The sequence below is a fragment of the Copadichromis virginalis genome, linkage group LG15, assembly GCF_057382275.1.
Source record: "Copadichromis virginalis isolate Kocher_CV1m ecotype Utaka linkage group LG15, C_Virginalis_male_GT1.1, whole genome shotgun sequence".
NCBI classification, from domain to species: Eukaryota; Metazoa; Chordata; class Actinopteri; order Cichliformes; family Cichlidae; genus Copadichromis; species Copadichromis virginalis.
The window spans coordinates 5,183,073-5,202,890 of NC_140632.1; the positions used below are offsets into that span (position 1 = coordinate 5,183,073).

A 19,818-nucleotide genomic window follows, 5' to 3' on the forward strand; every position below is an offset into this window, starting at 1 on the left:
AGTCGCAGACGGGAGATGATATGCACTTCTTCTACTGCAGGGTATTGCCTGATTTCATGGCATTTTAGTTTTAGAATAAAATTAAAAATTTTAACTATCGAGAGCTGGAATTAGGAGACTGAGGCATGGCAGGTTTCATAGATGATGCAATGAACCAAAGTGGATTTTCTGCACCATACTCCTGTACTCAGGGAGTTACTAAAAGAGCCTCCATACCTTTGGCAACCACTGAGTCCAGATGGTGGGAATCTGGAGCACTGGGCGGGAGGAATGGAGCAATAGAGGGCGAGAGAGGGAAGGAGGGATAGAGGATGAAAGGGAGTGGAAGTAGGAAGAGGGAGGGAGCATGAGCAATAGAAGGCAAAACCCCAGCCCTGCTGAGAAAAACAAATGGCTGGAGGGAACTAGCTGCTTCTGTCTCTCTGTTCTACCTGCTTCCCCAGGAAGGGGATTTATGGCACGCACTGTGTGTGTGTGTGTGTGTGTGTGTGGGGGGGGGGGGGGGGGGGGGGTCAAGCTGGAAAGGAGGATGAGAGAGTGGGGTTTGAAAATGAGAAAGATGAAGAATGTGGAAAAGAAAATGGACACAGAGAGAACTAAAGGCTATAAAAAAAATCAAGTGCAGCCAAGGTATGATTAGAACGCAGAAAGAGATAGAGAGAAATAGACACTATCAAAGAGAAGAGCGACCTTAGTGCCAGAGGATCAAAGTGACAAATACACCTCCTGTGACCCTGCAGCTCCTGTCTCTAATAGGAGGTCTGGGAGATTGAAACCTTGGCCAAAGTTCCTGAGGACTCTCAGTGTAGCCAAACTAATTTTGTCCTGTCATAACAAAAGACTGGGAGACGATCATATGGATCTCACAATGGAGGGAAATAATGTAACAAAAACAGATGAAAGAAGGTAAAAGAAAGACCTGACATAATGGACATGCCTAATTCAGATCAGCAATCTATGATTTATCTTTCCCTTTAGTCTTCTTTATATAAATTGTCTATCATATAAAGAGGCAGACACACACCCCAAAACAATATGAGACAAGGCCTTCTAAGCTTTTTGTTCAGCCAATTGCATCTGTCAAAACAACCCTTTAATTATCAATTGAATAGCGTACTAAAAAAATCTTCTGTTGACATGCCAACGTATGGTAAAAGAATAAAGGCTAAATGACTGTTATTAAATGCAGCTATCTGGATCAAACACAGTGACAGGCTTATAGCACTAATACCAGTATGGAGTTATGTTTCTGTGAGAGAGAAAGAGTGGAAGTAAGTAACTTAAAATAAATGACCATTAAAAAAGAAACAAAAGAAAAAAGAAAAAACAAACAAACACAAAATCGCTCCTAGCTTAGCTACTCCTAGTTTAGCAACTATAGCGCTGGTCATTTGAGGTCTGTGTAGCTTGAAATTTCTCTACATGTTGAAACAGTAAGCAGGAGGGCTCCTAGTAAAAAAATATTTCTGGGATACAGAGCTTGTTCTTTTTAGCCACGAGAAAGACAAACTTTAACACTGCTGCTATTAGCCAACTTTACTGGCTAACTAGCATGTGATACTATACTGTATTTCCAAAAGTATTCATTCACCTATTTAAATAATTGAATTCAGTTGTTCCTGCATGGCTACTGGTGTATAAAATCAAATGGCTAGCAAACTGGTTCTAAAAATATTTGTGAAAAAGTGGGTCGCTCTCAGGTCACTCAGCGAATTCTAGCGTAGTTTCGATGGGATGCCACATGCACAACAAATACAGTTGTGAAATTTCCTTGCGCACCCCTTACTGTTCCAACATGAGTACACAAAGAAAGGTTCTTAAAGACATGGATAAGTGTGGAAGAACTTCACTGGTGTGGAAGAACTTGACTGGCCTGCACAGAGTATTGAGCTCAAACTGATTAACAACTTTTGGGACAAATTAGAGTGGAGACTGTGAGCCTTACCTTCTGATCCAGCATCAGTGTCTGACCTCACAAATGCACTTCTAGAATAATGGTTAAAAAATTCTCACAAACACACCCCTAAAGCTTGTGGAAAGCCTTTCCAGATAGATGAAGGTGTTATATCTACAAAGGGTAGATTCATATGCATGTAAAGGCAGACGAGTGAATACTTCTGGCAAAGAAAGCAGGTGTGGAAAGAGTAGCTTAATGTCAGCTACATCCTCTTGCTTCAGATGAGGGAAATCTTTAGCTCAGCAACATCATTTAAACTGCAGTAGTGTAGGATTTCAGTTTGTTTATGATTTGCTGTTATTGGTTGGGCTTCATTATTGCTCCTTGTTTTTGACTAATGTAAGGTTGTGCTTTGATTCCTGTTTGTTAACACAAATTACTCCAGTATTTTGAGGGTTTTTTCTTTTGTTTTTAAAATGATAGTTATTGGTTAGTATTTATAGAGATTGTTATTTACCTTTCATTACTTGTGTTTTCTTTGTATATTGGTTTACTCTTCTAGCATCTGCAATGTTCTGTGTATCATGTGGACTGAATTTTCTGTTTATTTATTTTTTTTGTTACTTGCTCTCTTGTGCCTTCTTTTGAATTATACTTTCTATCTGTTGATTGTCTTGATTGTGTACACCTGTGTCTGGGTTTACACAGCTGTATTCACTTCCCTTGATTGGCCCTTGGTGTCTCTTTGTGAGAATATACAGCCCTGGCTCTCTTTTGTCTTTGTCACTGTATCTGTGTACCATCGCTATGCTCCTCCTTAGTGTCTAGCCTGTTAATTCCTGGAGGTTTTAGCTTTGCAGTTTGGTTCCTTCTGGATCTTAAAAAAATACCTTCAACTTCTACACACAACTTAATAAAAGGTTAGTTTTTTGTTTACTTAGGTTTTCTGAAACTCTTGGATTTGTATCTAATTCTAACCAGTATTCCTCTGAGATTTGATCACATTTATATGCATCCTAAAACTAAAAACCTTTTTTTCCCCTTGTAATGTTAAAATTGAAACATACTCCTTGAAATCCCAACAAAAAGAATTAATCTTCAGCCGTTTAGCATATATAGCCCATATTTGCCTGGAATATTAAAATGACATCTAGCATTTTCGTACATGTCAGGAAGCTAAAGTAGCTGTGGCTATCCAGCTACAGCTGATGCAATCTGCTGGCAATAGCAGTTATTCAGCTGAAATAAAAGTCTACCTCTGTGTGAAGTGAGGGGTCTTCATTTTGAAAATGACTTGTGCTGTTTCTCACATTGCATACTCCTGCTTACTATTTAAGTGTGACTACATGCTGGGAAAAGGTAAAAAAAAAAAAACACTGACAAAATTACCTGTTAAAAACCCACACTCAAAAGTTTCCACTTTGACTACAATGGAAGGAAAAGACCACCAAGAATTTTTATCCACGGCTTCTAAACTAATTGTAATGCCACGTTATGGCTCGGTCACACGAAACTAAAAAATAGTATGGCAATCTCCATGCAACTGGTGGACATTGCCCACCGATTGCATTGAGTTTTTAATAACAACATCTTTGCACAGGTCGCCTGGTGTGAAGGAACCTGTCTCTAAATTGCTCTCCAACTGCTTACCAACTACTTCTATTCTAGTTACATAAAGAAGCAGCAACTATGGCACTTTTTTAAAGGAATTTCTGAATTTGTGTTTTACATCTATCTGGTTCTGGCTGGACTGCGAATGGAAGTAGTTAATATGAGTTTCTGTTTAATTCATCAGAGCTAAATGTTGTAAATTTCTATTTCAGAAAATGCTACCCTGTAAAAGTATGCATTACACAGATAAGCATGCAGTATACATTTTGTACTGGAACTATACTAACAATATTAGACACAGTGACAAATCATTGTTCGTTCACCATGTGTCAAACAAATGTAGAAAAGCTAACATAAAGAGGAAAAGTAACTAAACCAAGCGGAAAAAGATTCTAGAAGAATAAAAAAGGAAATATGAAATGAAATGGAAACTTTTTTTTTTACCTGTAACCTGGAAAGTGCATTTGCCTGCTCCAGCCTCATTGATGACATTACAGGTGTACTCGCCCCAGCCATCACGATTTAGGCTGCGGATGGTGTACTCTGTCTCATCTCGCTGGGTGTCAAAAGCTCCCGCGTGGAGCAGCCGGTTAGAGAGAAGCCACTCGAAGCGCAACACACGGGAGGGGTGGGCTCGCAGCACTCTGCAGGTCATCACTACAGGCCTTCCAAGACCCTGACGCATCTCCATGAAAACAGGCTCCACTGTTGGAGGGTCTGAGCAGGAGACACAAAAGCTCAGGAGAGTTCACAGATATTTGACAAGGACAGAAAAGTGTGTCAAGGATGGAAAAAAAAAATAGAAAAGAAAAATACTTTGGATGAATAAAGACAAGAAGAGTGAGGTTAGGGCACCAAAGTGAGAGCAAGGACAAACACCTGGAATAAAGAAAAGGTGATACATATTTCATGAATATAACCTTGCATATTTAAAAACACAAACAAGGACATTTATTAAAATGTAAAAACACGTGCACAATGATTTCAAGCGATGTAGTTGATGTTCACTGAGGATCTACAAATGACAAAGCTGAAAAGATGTTTTTTTTTTAATTAGAAAAAAAACCCCAGGTATTATAATATGAATGTAGCAAGTGAAGCAGCGCAGAGAGAGAGAAAAAGGTGATATTTAAGCAAACTGTAGAAAACAAACTAAACTGCAAATTCAATACACTTCACCAACAGATGAAAAATGAAAACAATTGTGGAGAGACCGTAATAGCTGCCAGAAGATCAATTTTGCAAAACGACTGGGACAACTTTTGAAACAAAAACCAGTTGAACTTCACAGAAAATTGGTTATCTGGATGATAAAATACACCTGAAACTTTCAGAAAGTAAAATTAATAACTTATTTGAGTAACTGACAGGCTTTACCTCATTCCCCCCAACACAGAGTACACAGTGGTAAATAATTTAGCCACGTTTCAGTAAGCGAAGTCAGGAGCTAAACGACCTTGCTGCAACCCCGAACTTGAATCTGCAAAAGTTTAATATGTGTGGGTGATGTTTTGCAAATGTTTTGCCAGACTGTGTGCACGGTGACACGTGTGGAGGGTTTTTTGGATGAACAAAATGGGTGTAAGCACTTGTGTGTGGAAGCACTGAAAAGGTTATGAATAATTTCCCCATTTTAAGCGTCTCTGCTCCTGACACGCTCATACAGATGCTTGACAAAAGTCACGACGGGGCTTGAAAAACAACAAGAATCTGGAGGAGCAGAGACAGAATGACATGGAGCCCCTTAATTGCCTGAAATTTGCATAATTCCTGATGGAGTAAAGGAGAGGCGGTAGCTATAGCCAAGGTTTGCTGTTTTTCAAAATGTAGTCTGTTACAGATCACTGATTACCTGATTGAAACTGTAATCTGCAGCATAATCTTCGACATTATTCACACTCGGTAATATAATCTAATTACTGAGCCTTCCATATTTGATAGGGGAATGCAATTAAATGAACAGTGTATTAAAATTTACAGGATATAATTTGATAACAGTATTAACGTCATTATCCACAACCTTAATCAGCCATTTTTTTTTTCATAGGATTCGCAAAATTCTGAGGCTTTATTTTGACGGTTTGAACGTTGAATGTGTTTTCAGCAGAACCTTTTTTTCTCCACTTTTGCACTTAATTGAGTTTGCTTCACCCCAGGATCTTAGAGCAGGGGCACGTCTACGAGGCCAGTCAAGTGTACAGGGAAACGTGGGATGTAAACATCATAGTGAATGCAAAATAATACACTGGCATAAAACGGTCCAAAGTGGGATTTTCCATTCTTGCCCTCAGTGCTAATTATCTCTCAACACACAGCATCCTGCTATTCACTCATGAGCCACAATGATTAATGACACACCATTAGATCAGATAATGAGTGGCTGAAATGTAAAAATAACCAAAAAAACCTCATAACACTAGGTGATGGGAAGAGTAAACACAGATCTTTCAAGAGGTTTGGACTTAATGGAAATAGAGATACAAGTTTGTCTCCTTCACCTGATTTTGTTCACGGAGAGTAAAGTGGTTTTCACCACCTCTGAATGAAACAGCAATCAGTTCCTTCTTCAATTGAGCATTGCCTGGGCTTTTACCCAAACCCAAAAGGCTTATCTCTGACTCCAAAAAAGGTCTGGAATTCTACTTATCACATTAAAATTGTAGGTTTGTGTGGTGCAGTGAATCACAGTTAGCTCCGCAGCCTCCTTGAGTGGCACTAGACCAAATTGCAGTAAGTGCAGTTCCACTCACACAGAGAGACAAATGAAGATGCAGCAAATAAAGAAAAAAGAAAAGGGAAAATCTCTTATATAACCAAAACATCCTTTAAACAAGGGCACATGCCTCATCACCCCCTGTGCATTTCCTGTGAAACAGCTGCCCGGCGAACTCGAGGAGAAAGGAGCAGAAAGGTCCTTTGTGATATTCCCTGAGCAGTGCTCGCCATGGTTAGCGTAGCAGTGAGGGTGACGTGTGCTCAGAGTTGCAGTAAGTCGCAGGCTCGGGGAAAACCCTGAGCGCTAGCTGAAGTGCAATCCATCATCAGTCACTAGTGGGTACCTTGACAGTAATGTGGAGAAAAACAACATTTAGGAGCGCTCAGGTCTTGTCCCCATGGTCCATGAGCACGGACATCTACAGGGAGGAGGCCTGAATAAAGACTCACGTGTACCGAGAGGAAGGGGTGTGCATGTTTGTTTTGTGCATGGAAAGCTGAGGTGTATTGTGTCCACCTACGTTTCTGAAATAGTGTCCGCTTGACTGGTTAACAATAAACTTGAGCTTCAATCAAAATGGATTCCATTTTTCTTCTGCCTGTTTTGAGTGGGGAAGTGTCAGACGTTTATTTGGTCCCTATTTTTCTTTCATCTATTTTCTTGTCTGACAGTAATTCCTCAGGGCAGCCATTTTACATAAAGTTAAAGTACCCATACAATGATACAATTACAAATCTTTCATTCAAAATTTTAATTAAATGAGGCAACGTGAGTTTTAAAAATGTACTTCAAAGAAAACAAAAAAAGGCAGCATAAGGAATGCCCCAGACAAAATCTGTGACATTATTAGTCTAAGTTCCTCCCCCCAAAAAGTAGATATTAAAAACATTATGGATTCTCCAATAATGAATGACCAGCACAAACAAATAAAAAAATGGTTTTCAGTACAGGAAAGGTAAAAAGATATTGACTTGGTTGCTAAAGTGAATGGTGTATAGTGTTAATTTTCACTGCACTATTAACCTGAGATAAAACCACAGTTATGTTGGTATTATCTGATTTGTATCTGCATACTAACATCTAATTCTCGGGTGTTCAATGTAAAAATAGTTAAGACCATCACCAAAACTCAACGTTTCATGATTTTACCCCCAATAAAAAAGGAGCTGTTGCTTCTCAGTCTTGATAGGTTGACCAAAGTCAGTGAAAAAAAGTTGTGGAAATCTACATTATGCGAGATCAAAAATAGGGAAAAATGTTAAAATGCAGAGTGCCCTCTCTGCTACTGAGGTACATATAGTGTGGTGTAAAAAAGTGTTTGCCCCTTTACTTGATTTCCTAGTTTTTCATATTTGTCATACAAACACACCATGTTTCAGATCACCACACAAATTTTAGATATTAGACAAAGATAACCCAAGTAAATTCAAAATGCAGTTTTTAAATGCTGATTTCTTCGATTAAAGGTTAAATGTTATCCAGACTTACCTCGCCCTTTGTGAAAAAGTAATTGCCCCTGTTGTTAAAACATGAAGTAACTGTAACCACATTTTATGAAAAGCTGAATTCAGTTTCACTAAACATGCTCAGGCTTGATTACTGGCAGACCTGTTGAATAAAGAAATTACTCAAATAGAACCTGTCTGACAAAGTGAAGCAGGCGAAAAGAGCTCAAAAAGCAACACATCGTGCTATGACCTAAAGGATCACCTGAGAAACAAAGTCACTGACAGCCATCAGTCTGGAAAAGGTTACAAAGCATTTCTAAGACTTTGGAACTCCAGTGAACCACAGCGAGAGCCATTATCCACAAATTGAGAAAAACTTCGAATAGTGGTGAAACTTCCCAGGAGTGACCAGCCTACCAAAATTACTCCAAGAGCACATCAACAACTCATCCAGGAGGTCACGAAAGAACCCAGAACAACATTAAAGCACTGCAGGCTTCACATGTCTCCGTTAAGGCCAGAGTTCATGATTCAACAATAAGAAAGAGACTGAGCAAGAGAAGAATTGAAGGAGAAAAACACTGCTGACCAAAAATGTCTCACATTTGCCAAAAAAACATCTTGATGATCCCAGAAACCTTTAGGAAAATATTCTGTGGACTGAGGAGACAAAAGCTGAACTTTCTGGAAGGTTTGAGTGCTGTTACACCTGGAAAAGGAACATCATACCAGCAGTAAAATATGGTGGTGGTAATGTGATGGTCTGGGTCTGTTTAGCTGTCTCGGGACCTGGAAGACTTGCCGTGGTAAATGGAGCCATGAATTTTGGCGCCTACCAAAACATCTTGAAGGAGAATGTTCGGCCATCTGTCTGTGACCTCAAGCTGAAGCACACTCGGGTTCTGTACCAGGACAAGGATCCAAAACACAACAGGAAGACCACCTCTGAATGGCTTACGAAAAACAAAATGAAGACTTTGGAGTGGCCTATTCAAAGTCCTGACCTGAATCTGATTGAGATGCTGTGGCATGACCCTAAAAAGGCAGTTCATGCTCTAAAACCCTCTGATGCGGCTGAATTACAGCAATTCTGCATGGATAAGTGGGCCAAAATTTCTCCACAGTGCTGTAAAAGATTCATTGCCAGTTGTCACAATTTTGAAACTGCATTTTGTGTTTACTTGGGTTAACACGCGCACACACACACACACACACACACACCACTGTTGTTCTCTCATTATGCTACTAATATAGGTCTTAATAGCACATCTAAATTTATTGCAATTTAAGCATAGACAAACTAGACAAACCAGAAGAGGATTATGTGACATCGCACGCGCTAACTGCTCAGATATTACTGATATGTTAGGCCCCAGTCACACAGGACTAGATACCAGCTGGCAGCGTTCTGGCAATATTTGGTCACCAGGGATAAATATGTATTATCGAATTGGTGAGTCATTGTTGGGGGTTGCTGGCTAGGTGAAATCAGTCCCAAAGAGGTGTTACCCTAAAAGATTCCTTGTGATGCCTTGGTTAAAATTTTTTTGCATGCAACATGCAGATAGAAATACCCGTAAACACTTGCTAACTTCCAGCTGGTTGGCAGTAAGACTTAATAAAGTGGAATGCAAACTGGAAACGGAGAATGATTGATAACCACAACTTGTAATTTAAAGGAGAACATTCTCAATTTCCAGTTTGTGCTGCACATTCACTGCAAATGCAAACCATTAGCAACTGAATGTGACAGGTGAGACCTGAGTCTGGGAACCGCCCCTCAAGGGCGGAGCTGGTCTTTGCCCCTTCATAAGATCAGGTGTGGGCAATTAGCTATCCTCTAGCGAACCTGAAGCTGTGAGTGCTTGGTCCAAGCTGGGCAAGTTGGTGTTTTTAATTCCTTTCTATAAAAGCCTGATGCGGGTCCCACTAAACTTCTGTTAGAATGGTGGGAAACATTGCGTTCCTGTGAGAGTAGTGGACTTCACCGCCACTGACCCACATTTATTAGGGTGTGACGCAAACTTGTGGACAGAGTACAGAGCTGCTGCTTTGCCAAGTGGATTTCTGGCTGCGGGCAAAGGACCCGACACGTCACTGAATTTTAAACTGTTTTAACCTGGTGTAATTCGACAGACTGACTGCTGCGGCTGTCGATCATGTTTGTTTCTTGTTTTATTTTTCTGTATCAGTAGGCACCACAGATATTGATTCTTTTAGTGTTTTAACCCTTTTAATATATATATATATATATATATATATATATGTGTATGTGTATTATTGTCGCAGACGGTGAAGGCGCGGCGTGGAAAGCAAATCCTTTTTTTGTCTCGCCGCTTTTGCATGTACAGCGGTGGGCCTGAGTGAAGACGGCACTGAAAATTTGCCTTTTTCTATAGTGTCTTTCCCATTTGGGGTTATGTGTGAGTTGCCGTCCCTTTTTAACCTCGATTTGTTCTTAAACGGTTCCCCGCAGCGCTTATCCTACAATCATACAGTTTTATCGTTTTTATTAAAGTAAAGTTTTTAATTGTTTTTAGGTGCTGCTGTTATACTGTTACTTTTATTTTGTATTGAAAGTAAGTAAAGAAAGTAAAGTAAAACCCTTTTTAACTGACTGTGCGCCTACGGCTCTGTCCTATTTTAAATAGGTACCTATCACGAGTCACAAACGGTAATTTGCTGGTGTCCAAAGCATTTGCAAGGAGGTTTTTCGTGCAGCAATTTTACCTGGCAACTGCTAGTCAACTCTAATATGTACACATTTTTCCTTACTATGACGTCACTAGGCCTGACTGCTAAAGCTCAGCCATGCAGGGGCTTCAGTAATTAATTTCACAGCAACTTCTATTAACATTCAGCAAACACTTGCCAACCAGTTGGGTAATTTCCCCCTTGCGACTTGTCGTTATCAGGTGGTTGCTGATTGACTTCTGGGCCTGTGTGACTGGGACCGTAGCCACGGGGAGAAGATAATGACTAGTAAACATGCTATTCTAGTGAAAGCTAACATGTTTGAAGATCAAGGGCATACTGGAATTATGCCATGATGATATAGTTATATAGTTTTTTTTTTGTTTGTTTTTTTTTTAACCAGTGCAGGGGAAAAAATGGGTAAAAAACAAATGCCTTATACATTGGATTAGTTTTAGGTCATTAGATTAAGTCTTTGCTTTCATATAACACATCATATTTGATCTCCATAGGCAGTGATTTAAATAACAGTATCTGAGAGATTAGAAAGGCAATGTGTTGAAAAGATTTCAACACTGAAAATGTGGAAAAAAAAGTTGCTGAATCTGTTCAAACACCATTTTTTGTAAGGAGCCAGTTTCCAGAAAGGTTAAAATGTATTGTTATCCTTCATTGATATAGATGTTTGCGATGTTAAAAGCAGAATATTTACTTACAGTAGTGGAGTAGATACCTCCCTACATTTATTGTTTGAACTTACATGTGACATACCAGCGTTCAATTCAGAAAAATGTGACATTTTATACAACTTCAGCAGCTGTACGTGGGCGTATAAAAGCAAAACAAAAGCCTTGGGCTCAGATGCAACGAAAAGCGTTCTTGTGGGAGAATAACCTTTGTAGCATAGCATGCTTCAATATGAAGTCTTGATGGAGCAAAAAAGCATTCATTAGGAAGTCAAACAGATATATATGGAATATAAAATGATAACCCTGATTTATAATGAGCCTCTGTGTTGAATAATGTAGGGGACGCTTCTCTGCATCAGTACGCCTTACTTCCCTCATGCTACAGCCGCTGCAATCAAAAAATGAACTTGCGCACCATCTGCATTAGCATATTGTTATTAAAACATAGGGATAATTTATGAACCTAAATATACAATTAATGATAATCAATGTAGATTTTTTAGCGTGACGAGTGGCCTGGTGATCCACTAATAGGTTTAACTCACTCAGTAACCAAGTTATAAATTATTCTGTCAAAGCCGTGCACAGGCTTCTGTTTACAACCTACATATTCACTGACCTTTTCTGGTGCGGATTCGATGCGCCTGATCAATTCAATATTGTTCCACAAAAAGGGTTATTAAAATTTCATCCCCAAATGCGTGGTGTGAGCACTGCTGTAATGTAAAAGATTAATCTGCTGGTGTTAAGTTGGCGTTAGGCTAATGTGAGTCGCTCTAAAATGATTCACATTAGAGTGGGCCTCAGGGGCCGGCATTGCAGCCCTTCTTGATGCAGAAAGGAAAATTAATTAAAAACAATAATCGTGTAATTCTGCTCATTACTTTTGCCCAGGCTGTAACTTCTTTATCCTACTGTGTCTTTTTGATGTGTGTCAGATAGTCAGGTGCTTGCTCAAGGGGACTACTGCACGGTTGCATCAGGCAGGTGTCATGGGCAACGCAAGGAGCAACAGAAGGGAAGCCTGGATAAAAGATTCCTGTGCATCTGGGCCGAAGTAGAACTTGATAACTCACTCTGACAGACAGTGGTATCTAGGACAGAAGACCACTCTATACCTCTTCGTTTTCCATTTCTTTTTGCTTCTTCACTTCCTCTCTCTCAAGTCCCTGGACCATGCCAAGTCAGTTTGACTAAGAACATTAGGGTGTCACAGCTTGGGATTTGGCGTTTGCAATTCTATTAGAGCGTCGACTCTAAAGGCAAACGTCTTCCATTCCCTCTACCTCTCCTCCTGGCGTCGCCTCTGCCAGCCAACAGATGCAGGTTTTTACATATCAAAGCTGTTGACTTGCCAGAGTCATTTCTTCACGCCTCTAATGCTCTTTGCTTCAGAGGACTGTACCTCGGTCCCTTGATCAAGTTACTAAACGCGGCTTTGCACATGGCTCACCACCAAAGGCGGGTGGCTCACGCTGGGACCTGGAAATGCAGGCGAGAAAAGCATCTCAGAGGGATTGGCTTGTGCTTACACACCATGAGACAGGCCAAGTGAAAGAAGGGAGGGGGCATACCGACAGGCGTATGGAGGAAACAACAAAAGCCGGGCCAGACCGTGTTAATAAAGTAAATTCTTAAGTGGAGAAAGACGATCAAAGGTCCATGTATTTGGCAAATGCAATCCACAGCGTGCACTGAGGTGTACACAGGGTGGACGCGTTTCCCCAATATGCTCAAAGTGTGTCAAAGCAATCCAACAGTTCAAATGCAGATTGTTTGTGCTTTTGAAACTTAGGCTTTGATGCCAACTATTAATAAGTAAAAAGACTGACAAACAGAACTAGCTCTGAAGCAGGAACATGGCAGATTGATTTATCAATACCCAAGCCCTAATAAGTCTCTTCATTATGTGTTCTCCTTTGAAGATGGAGAACAGATGAAAGTGTTGTATGACATCAAGAACTGTAGCATCAGAGAGGTACTTTATTAAAATAATACTAGATAATGAGAGATAATTGCATTCTCAGAATAAATTGTGTTGAAAGGAACAGATAGAATTATCTGGAGTGAATTGATGCGCTTCACTGCGAGTCTTATACTGCGTGTGTCGATGACGCAACTCCATGCCAAGGCAAATCCATGTTTGAGAAGGAGTAGATTTAAAGGCATGCGTGTCTTTAAGCTGAGGTCTCGGAGTCTCGGTTTCCCCCTCCTTGCCTCTTGAGGCATGTCTTCTCCATCTGAGTGTCCCTAACAACAGTCACTCTCTGCAAGTGACCCTTCTGCCACAGTTGCACATACAGAGGGGAGAAAGCAGCAGCAGCTTGTGATAAGAGATGACCTTTCATGGTTGGATGTCAGAGGTGAGAAATACTGCCTGAAAGCATGTGTGATACTGACCTCGACTCTGAGATGGGGTCATTCAGAGGTTATAGAACTTCCGCTTGTTATGTTAAAAATATTGGCAAAGCTTTTAATGTCTTGGGCAACGCAAGGAGCAACAGAACTTAACTGGGGCCTACTCTAGAACCCTGGGTCTTGCCTTGAGATCATCGGTCATCCCAGACAGCTCATCAACTAGTCATACTGTGGTTAGTGAGTGTTCCTGGAGGTTGCTGACTGTAGCCAGGTGAAATTGGTCATAAAGCAAGTGCTGCATTCAAAAAAACTTCTATGTGATTTCTTGGGCCACACATTGCCTGTCGCGTGTATATTAATTGTTTTACTTATGAGATAGCTTTATGATTGCACTGTAACAGTTTTGGCATTTTTATTATTATTACAAACAAGGATTTAGATATTTGTAATTTTTTTTCATTACAGTGGTAAAATACACCTTTGTCTTGATTTTGTTGATAAACTCTGGTCATGACAGCGGCATCTTATTTACTTTAATAACCCACAGTGTTAAAGAATGTGGCCCAGGTACAGCCAGCAGACTGTATGTTTTAGGTTATGTGTTAGATACTGCATCTTTTACAGTGACATGTATTTTGCTTAATTTCATGCATACTATTTAAAAGTATTATTGGCAAAAAGACTAACCCAATTTAAACAGATCAAATTTAAATGTGTCAGAGCTTTTAAGTAGTTACTGATTTGCGGATGAAGTTGTAACATTTGAATATGAAGCAAAAGCAGAAAGAATTAATTCTGTCATGTTGACCAGAAAGCTTCAGCTTATTTGCCATAAGCTGATTTCTGGTGAGAGGGAAAAGCTGCATTATCCATTTTTGAACTATTAATAAATGAATAACAAATAAATAAAATACCTGGCTTTGCTTGTTGAATTTTGGATTCAACTATTTATTTGGTTCCAAAACACTGCCCTTGCGTGAGACAGCAGATCCAGTGAATGCTGCTAATTAATAAAAAGCATCTCAGAGTTTAAATCCGTTGTTTACTTTTCGGTGTCAGACTTGGGTTTGTGGGAAAGCCACTAACCTTTGATACGAGCTGTCATTGCTGCATAATCTTTATCAATTCAGCCCCAAATTTAAGACAGTCTTCTTCAAAGCGCATCAAAACTTCATTAACTCTCTTAATACAGACAAGGCTGTAACAGCTAAGCTGAAATGTGAACGCTACAGAAAAAGTACAATAAAACTCTTAAATAACTGAGGGTAAAGTGTGGCGCTAAGAAAACAGCAGCTGAACTTCCTCTTCAAGCAAAATATCAGTAGTTGCTTGGGTAAACTTCTGTAGTTTTCTCTTTGGCAGGTCCAGTGTTGACAATACTTGATATATGCACCAAATTCAGTGTAATATATTTCACAATGTGCTTTAAAACAGCTGTGTTGCTGCTTAGGTTCCTTTTAGGTAAAGGAGTGAATGCATTATTTGAAACAGAAGAATGTATGGATTAACTAAGTGGGCCATGGAGAAAACAATGGAAGCCATGAGAGTTTATCCATTTCCTATGATAACTTGCCAGCGACTGGTAAGCACCCAGCATGGATGGCTTTCATTTCCTTCTTATCCATCTTCCCCTCTTTCTTTGGTGGAGAAAAACCTCCCCGAATCTTCAGTGAGTGACACTTCTTTCAATTCCTGGTGCTCATCCAAAATATTCGATTTGGATGTCCATAAATGAAGACGAAATGAATACCAGTGGGAACAAATTAGCCGGTCACTAATTAGCTCTTAAGCTAATGCTGAATGTCATGTGTTAAAGGAGGGTAAAGGAGTGTCAATGAATGGTGGTGGCACACAGTCTACAGGTCATCACACAAACACACATCCAGGCCCTTTCAAATGGGGGCATCAGCATCAAGAGCTTTGTGTCTCAGTAAATATTAGTTCTGCTCAGCTCGCACTCAGCAGATAAAGTCCTCAGTGTGGGAGGCGGAGTCAGAGCAGTTTCCTCTTAGACCTGACGGAGGGTACCAGGGGACTAGACTAATTTTACAGCCTTCAGAAAGAAATTGGATGGGTGCAAATGAAAAGAAATGGGTGAATGTTCAATTCTGGTCACACTGGACTAGAATAATTACATGGTATACAAAAGAAAATACATCACAGTAACAAATGGTGCACCACATGTACAAACACATTATTTCACTGCTACAAGTTATACCACAAAAATGCATTTCCCCACAAATTTAGACACATATAGAAAATACCCACAGTCTGTCAACTCACATTGTACAATCAGCTCCACTATGGCCTCCCGGGGCTTCACGTTGAACCCATTATACTGGCTGGTCTGGCAGCGGTACGAGCCCGTCATCTCCCTGGACACATTAACAATACGCAGCACGCCGTCGTAGCTCTCCATCTGCATGCTGCCGTCTGGCATGGGCGCTTCCTTATCCGCTCGCGACCACAGGATGATCGGCTTGGGCTTCCCTGAAACAAGGCACTCCAGCTCCACTGTGTCACCCTCGCGGGCCACCAGGGGAGACTTGCCCCGTGGGACTGTCAGGTTGGGGGGAACTAAGAAAGAGAAAAACAAAGGAGGGACTGATATGGGGCTCTAGAAAGTCAGCAGGCGGGGTAAGAGGAAATAGTCAACTTGGGGAAAGTTGTGGCGAAAAAGGTATGGAGGGGGAAGCGAATGAGCATCCAAAGTTGCGATGGCAATGAAGCGGCATCTCAGCAACATACACAGCTTTTATGGAAGCACCATGCGGATATTAGCAACAGTAATGTCTAACGGCTGGGACTAGACAGTCTGAACATGTACTCTACGCAAAACCACCACGAAGGACAGCAGTGAGAAGGTTTAATGCTATCAAGCAATGGCAAACGATGAACAATGCAATGAGCGGACAAGCAAATTCTAAATAGTTAATGACAGCCTTTATTAGCTAAACAAGTCCAGGTACTAAAAAGACTAAGGAATGTAGACCATGCAGTAAACTACAGAGTAAGAGTTCTGTTTGCACATCCACTCTGAATGCATGAAGATCAGGCAGATTAGGCCTCACAAGGGATTAGTCCAGTGAAATCTAAGACATAGTTCACAATCAGCGCAGCAACCGATGTTCAACTGGATTGAATAAAACAGTTACAAAATAAACATGCAGAGGAGAAAAGTAAGACATGATATTTATATATATATATGTATATTAAAAAAAAGCAAACCAGCAGTTCAACAGTTTGTAAAGCACTCCTGTTGCCTTTGATGCCAGGAGTTAGATTGATTCCAAGCTTGTGTTTATACATGATTGTGGGTCATTGTAAATCACAAAACCGAGAGAAGAGATTTCCTTGTAACTACAAAGTCTTGATCTTCATATGAGCTATCCTTACACTTCTAATACACTCTCAGCAGTAGCAGCACTGGCATTACAATCAACAGCCAAACAGCATTGTTACTTTCACTGTCACATTTTCATCATCTCCTCACTTTCCCATCACAAAACTATTTTTCTGAGACGTTTTCCACAGCTAAAATCACTTTAACATTCATAGTTGCATCATCGCAATCAATCGTCACAGCTTTTTACTTCCCTACCCTCCTCCTATCCTAGTCGTGCAACCACTCAGTCTCAATCTAGCACCCCATAATTTAGAGCATTTACAAGAGAACCCTCCCAAAGGTGATGCAGCACTGAGCCTGGCCATGTAACAAAAATATGACCCAATAAATAGATACCTGCCTTTTTTACAACAGGTATTTTAGAGTCTGGGTGAGTGCAAACAATTAATAATAAAAAAGAGGAAGAAGAAGATTTGCAGATATCCTTGAGTGTGTTTATGTGTGCATCTGTCTTTTCTAAGTGTGGAAGGCAGGAAATCTAGCAGGTTGGATCAAATAGTCTGGTTCCTCACCAAGCATGCTGGCCAAGTAAATTTGTTTAATTAGTAAACTTGGCAAATTGCGCCGGCTCCTAGAGTGCTGTGTATGTGTATAAGTGTGTTCATATGCGAGTCCAAATCATCAACAGACTCCAGCTCTGTTTTGTAGCACTGTTCCGAAAAATAGTTTACAGCCAGCAATTTGAGGAGTGAAAATCTTCTCAGCAATGATGAAACCGTGTCGTGCTTCCCTGATGATTTTCGAATCACTGTCATTCTGCCCAAACAATGCTGCAGCTGGAATGGAGTCAAGCCACATTGGAGTTTCACAGTGATGAAATCACCAGCAATCTCACGAAAACGAAACAGAGTCCAGCTATATTTCTTTGAACCCCATTTTTTGTGTGGGTAAGAGGTGAGAATCCTGCAGACGTTTCACTGCTCCAGCTCCAGGTCAGATTCCTTTTGTCCTCCCCCCAGAGTCTTGGATAAATTATCACACTGTCAGAAACAAGGCAATCTCACGATCCTCAAGTATTAGGTTGTGCCTTTTAAAGACTCTGTGGCACTCTAAAATTAGCTCATTGTTGATAGCTCGGCAATTATGACCAAGAATTGAATAAATGCTGTAAACAGGGCATGCTGTCAGACAATCTTATTCGTGGATTTTTTTTCTTTTAAGAATGAGAACAAAGCTGCAATTATTAATTGATTTTAAAACTGGAACTAAACAATATTTAGTCTAATCTAGTCTAGTCAATGTTTGGAGTAATGTGATAAACATGCTAGCAAATGCGTGCCCACTTCCATGAGGCACGGAGAAATAAATGGGCTACAGAATCAAAACAATGAGCTGAAAAATACTAAAAAATACTAACATTCTGTAGAGTTGGATGATAATTCTCTATGATAACATCACAGTACTTTCATTTTCTGTCATTCCAATAACATCTATTACTACAGTATCTGGATAACAGGTTTTGATTACTGTAATACAAGAAATGAAAAGCTATTACCTAACTCCGCACATAAACCAGATCATGAGCCAGTGAATACCAAAAAAACATGATGGTGTGATTTGCATGAAATAATGAAGTCTGGTCATTCATAGATAAAATACTGGCATTGTGTTTGGCACTACAGAAAAAAAAAGGCCCTCCACAGAGCCAGTGGTGGCGGACCCTCATTTCATCCTTGCACATTTGCTGATTTTTTTTATTCACACAATGTCTCAATTTTAACAGCAAAGGTTTAAATCCACTTTGCTATTCAGAGCATTTCCTTGGGTTAAAACAATGAAGTAGTGAGTTTGAAAGGACAGGAGAGGAGCAGCAAGCATCCATTAGAGTGTGGAGGAGAGGTTTATTCACCGAGTTGCCATCATTACACCTGGCCTCTCCACTGCCTAGATTAGGCAGGCAATTACAGTTTGTCTACCTGTTGGGTTTGGCAACACAAATACTGGCTATCAGCTGCCATTGTCTCTCCTCACACCACAATGAAAAAAAAAAAACAGACAGGCATACACGCACTCAGAAACTCGCACATCCTTCTCTCTTGCTTACTCTGTACATTACTCTTCCTCTTGCTCTCTTTTTTCCAAGTGAACACCCTGCCTCAGTGTTTGAGTCTGACCACTGCGATGCTCAGTGTGGAAGGGAGCCTGCTACTGGTTTTCACTGTGCTCTCATTGTGCCAGAGCCATCCAAATGCCAGTGATGCCTGCAAGGCATGCCCGCTGTGTGCGTACGTCTTTGCAGCGCGCGTGCGTCCGCGCGGTTAATGTCTCTGCACGTGCACATGTGCACGTATCGCTCACTGCTTCTCTCCTCGCCCACGGGTGACACCATGCTGTGATCCTGCCTCAGTTCCTCAATGAGATGCGATGCTTCTTCTCTTTGCTACTGAGCAAAAACACTGTGCGTATGTATCTGTAGGTTTATGGGTTAAATCAAGATAGGACCTTCTAGTCTGGCCTCAGCACTGCGCTGAAACGATCCTTCAAATGTAGCTTTTAATTATGATCCATCAGCACTGCAGCAGATGCAGAACAACATGAGCTAACTGCAAAAAGGTAGAAATAACTGGCACTTTGAATTTTCTTACAGCGACAGGATCCAGAGTGATGTTTTAGAGAATAAACATTCCCACTGCCCCCTTTTTTCGGGTAAGTGCTATGACATCACTCCTCATCACCATGGCAACATAGTGCTCTCGACTAAACCAGGTCCTGCAGTGTGTGTGTGTGTGTGTGTGTGTGTGTGTGTGTGTGTGTGTGTATGCATGCATGCATGAGACTGTGTGCTCAGACAGCTTGAGGCCAATGAGTTGGTCACAATGTGACAGGACTCTGTTGCTCAGAGTCCTGATGCTCTGGGGACAGAGTGAAGAGTCCCATAGGTGCACTGTGGACATGTTTTTGAATCTGTGTGTTTCTGTGTGTCTGTTTTGGGGGAGGCTGTATCTACACCCTGAGTCGCTGAAGTGCAATAAATATACACAGATGTGTTAAATTTGGAA

The 19,818-nt window shown here is 40.6% G+C and overlaps 1 protein-coding gene across 4 annotated transcripts in view; it reads right to left on the reverse strand.

The window, feature by feature from the left end:
- The window catches only part of LOC146691602 (MAM domain-containing glycosylphosphatidylinositol anchor protein 2), a 201,098-nt gene that overhangs the window by 47,398 nt on the left and 133,882 nt on the right, over nt 1-19,818 (reverse strand). For 2 of the 4 annotated variants that reach the window (XM_085431486.1, XM_085431484.1), the window contains exons 9-10: nt 15,697-15,990; nt 3,953-4,225 (exon numbers count right to left, since the gene is read on the reverse strand). In XM_085431486.1, the coding sequence (XP_085287612.1) occupies nt 3,953-4,225; nt 15,697-15,990 (567 nt within the window). Of the gene's footprint in view, nt 1-3,952; nt 4,226-15,696; nt 16,018-19,818 lie in introns of all 4 variants that reach the window. The other 2 variants (XM_085431483.1, XM_085431482.1) reach the window with 1 other exon arrangement.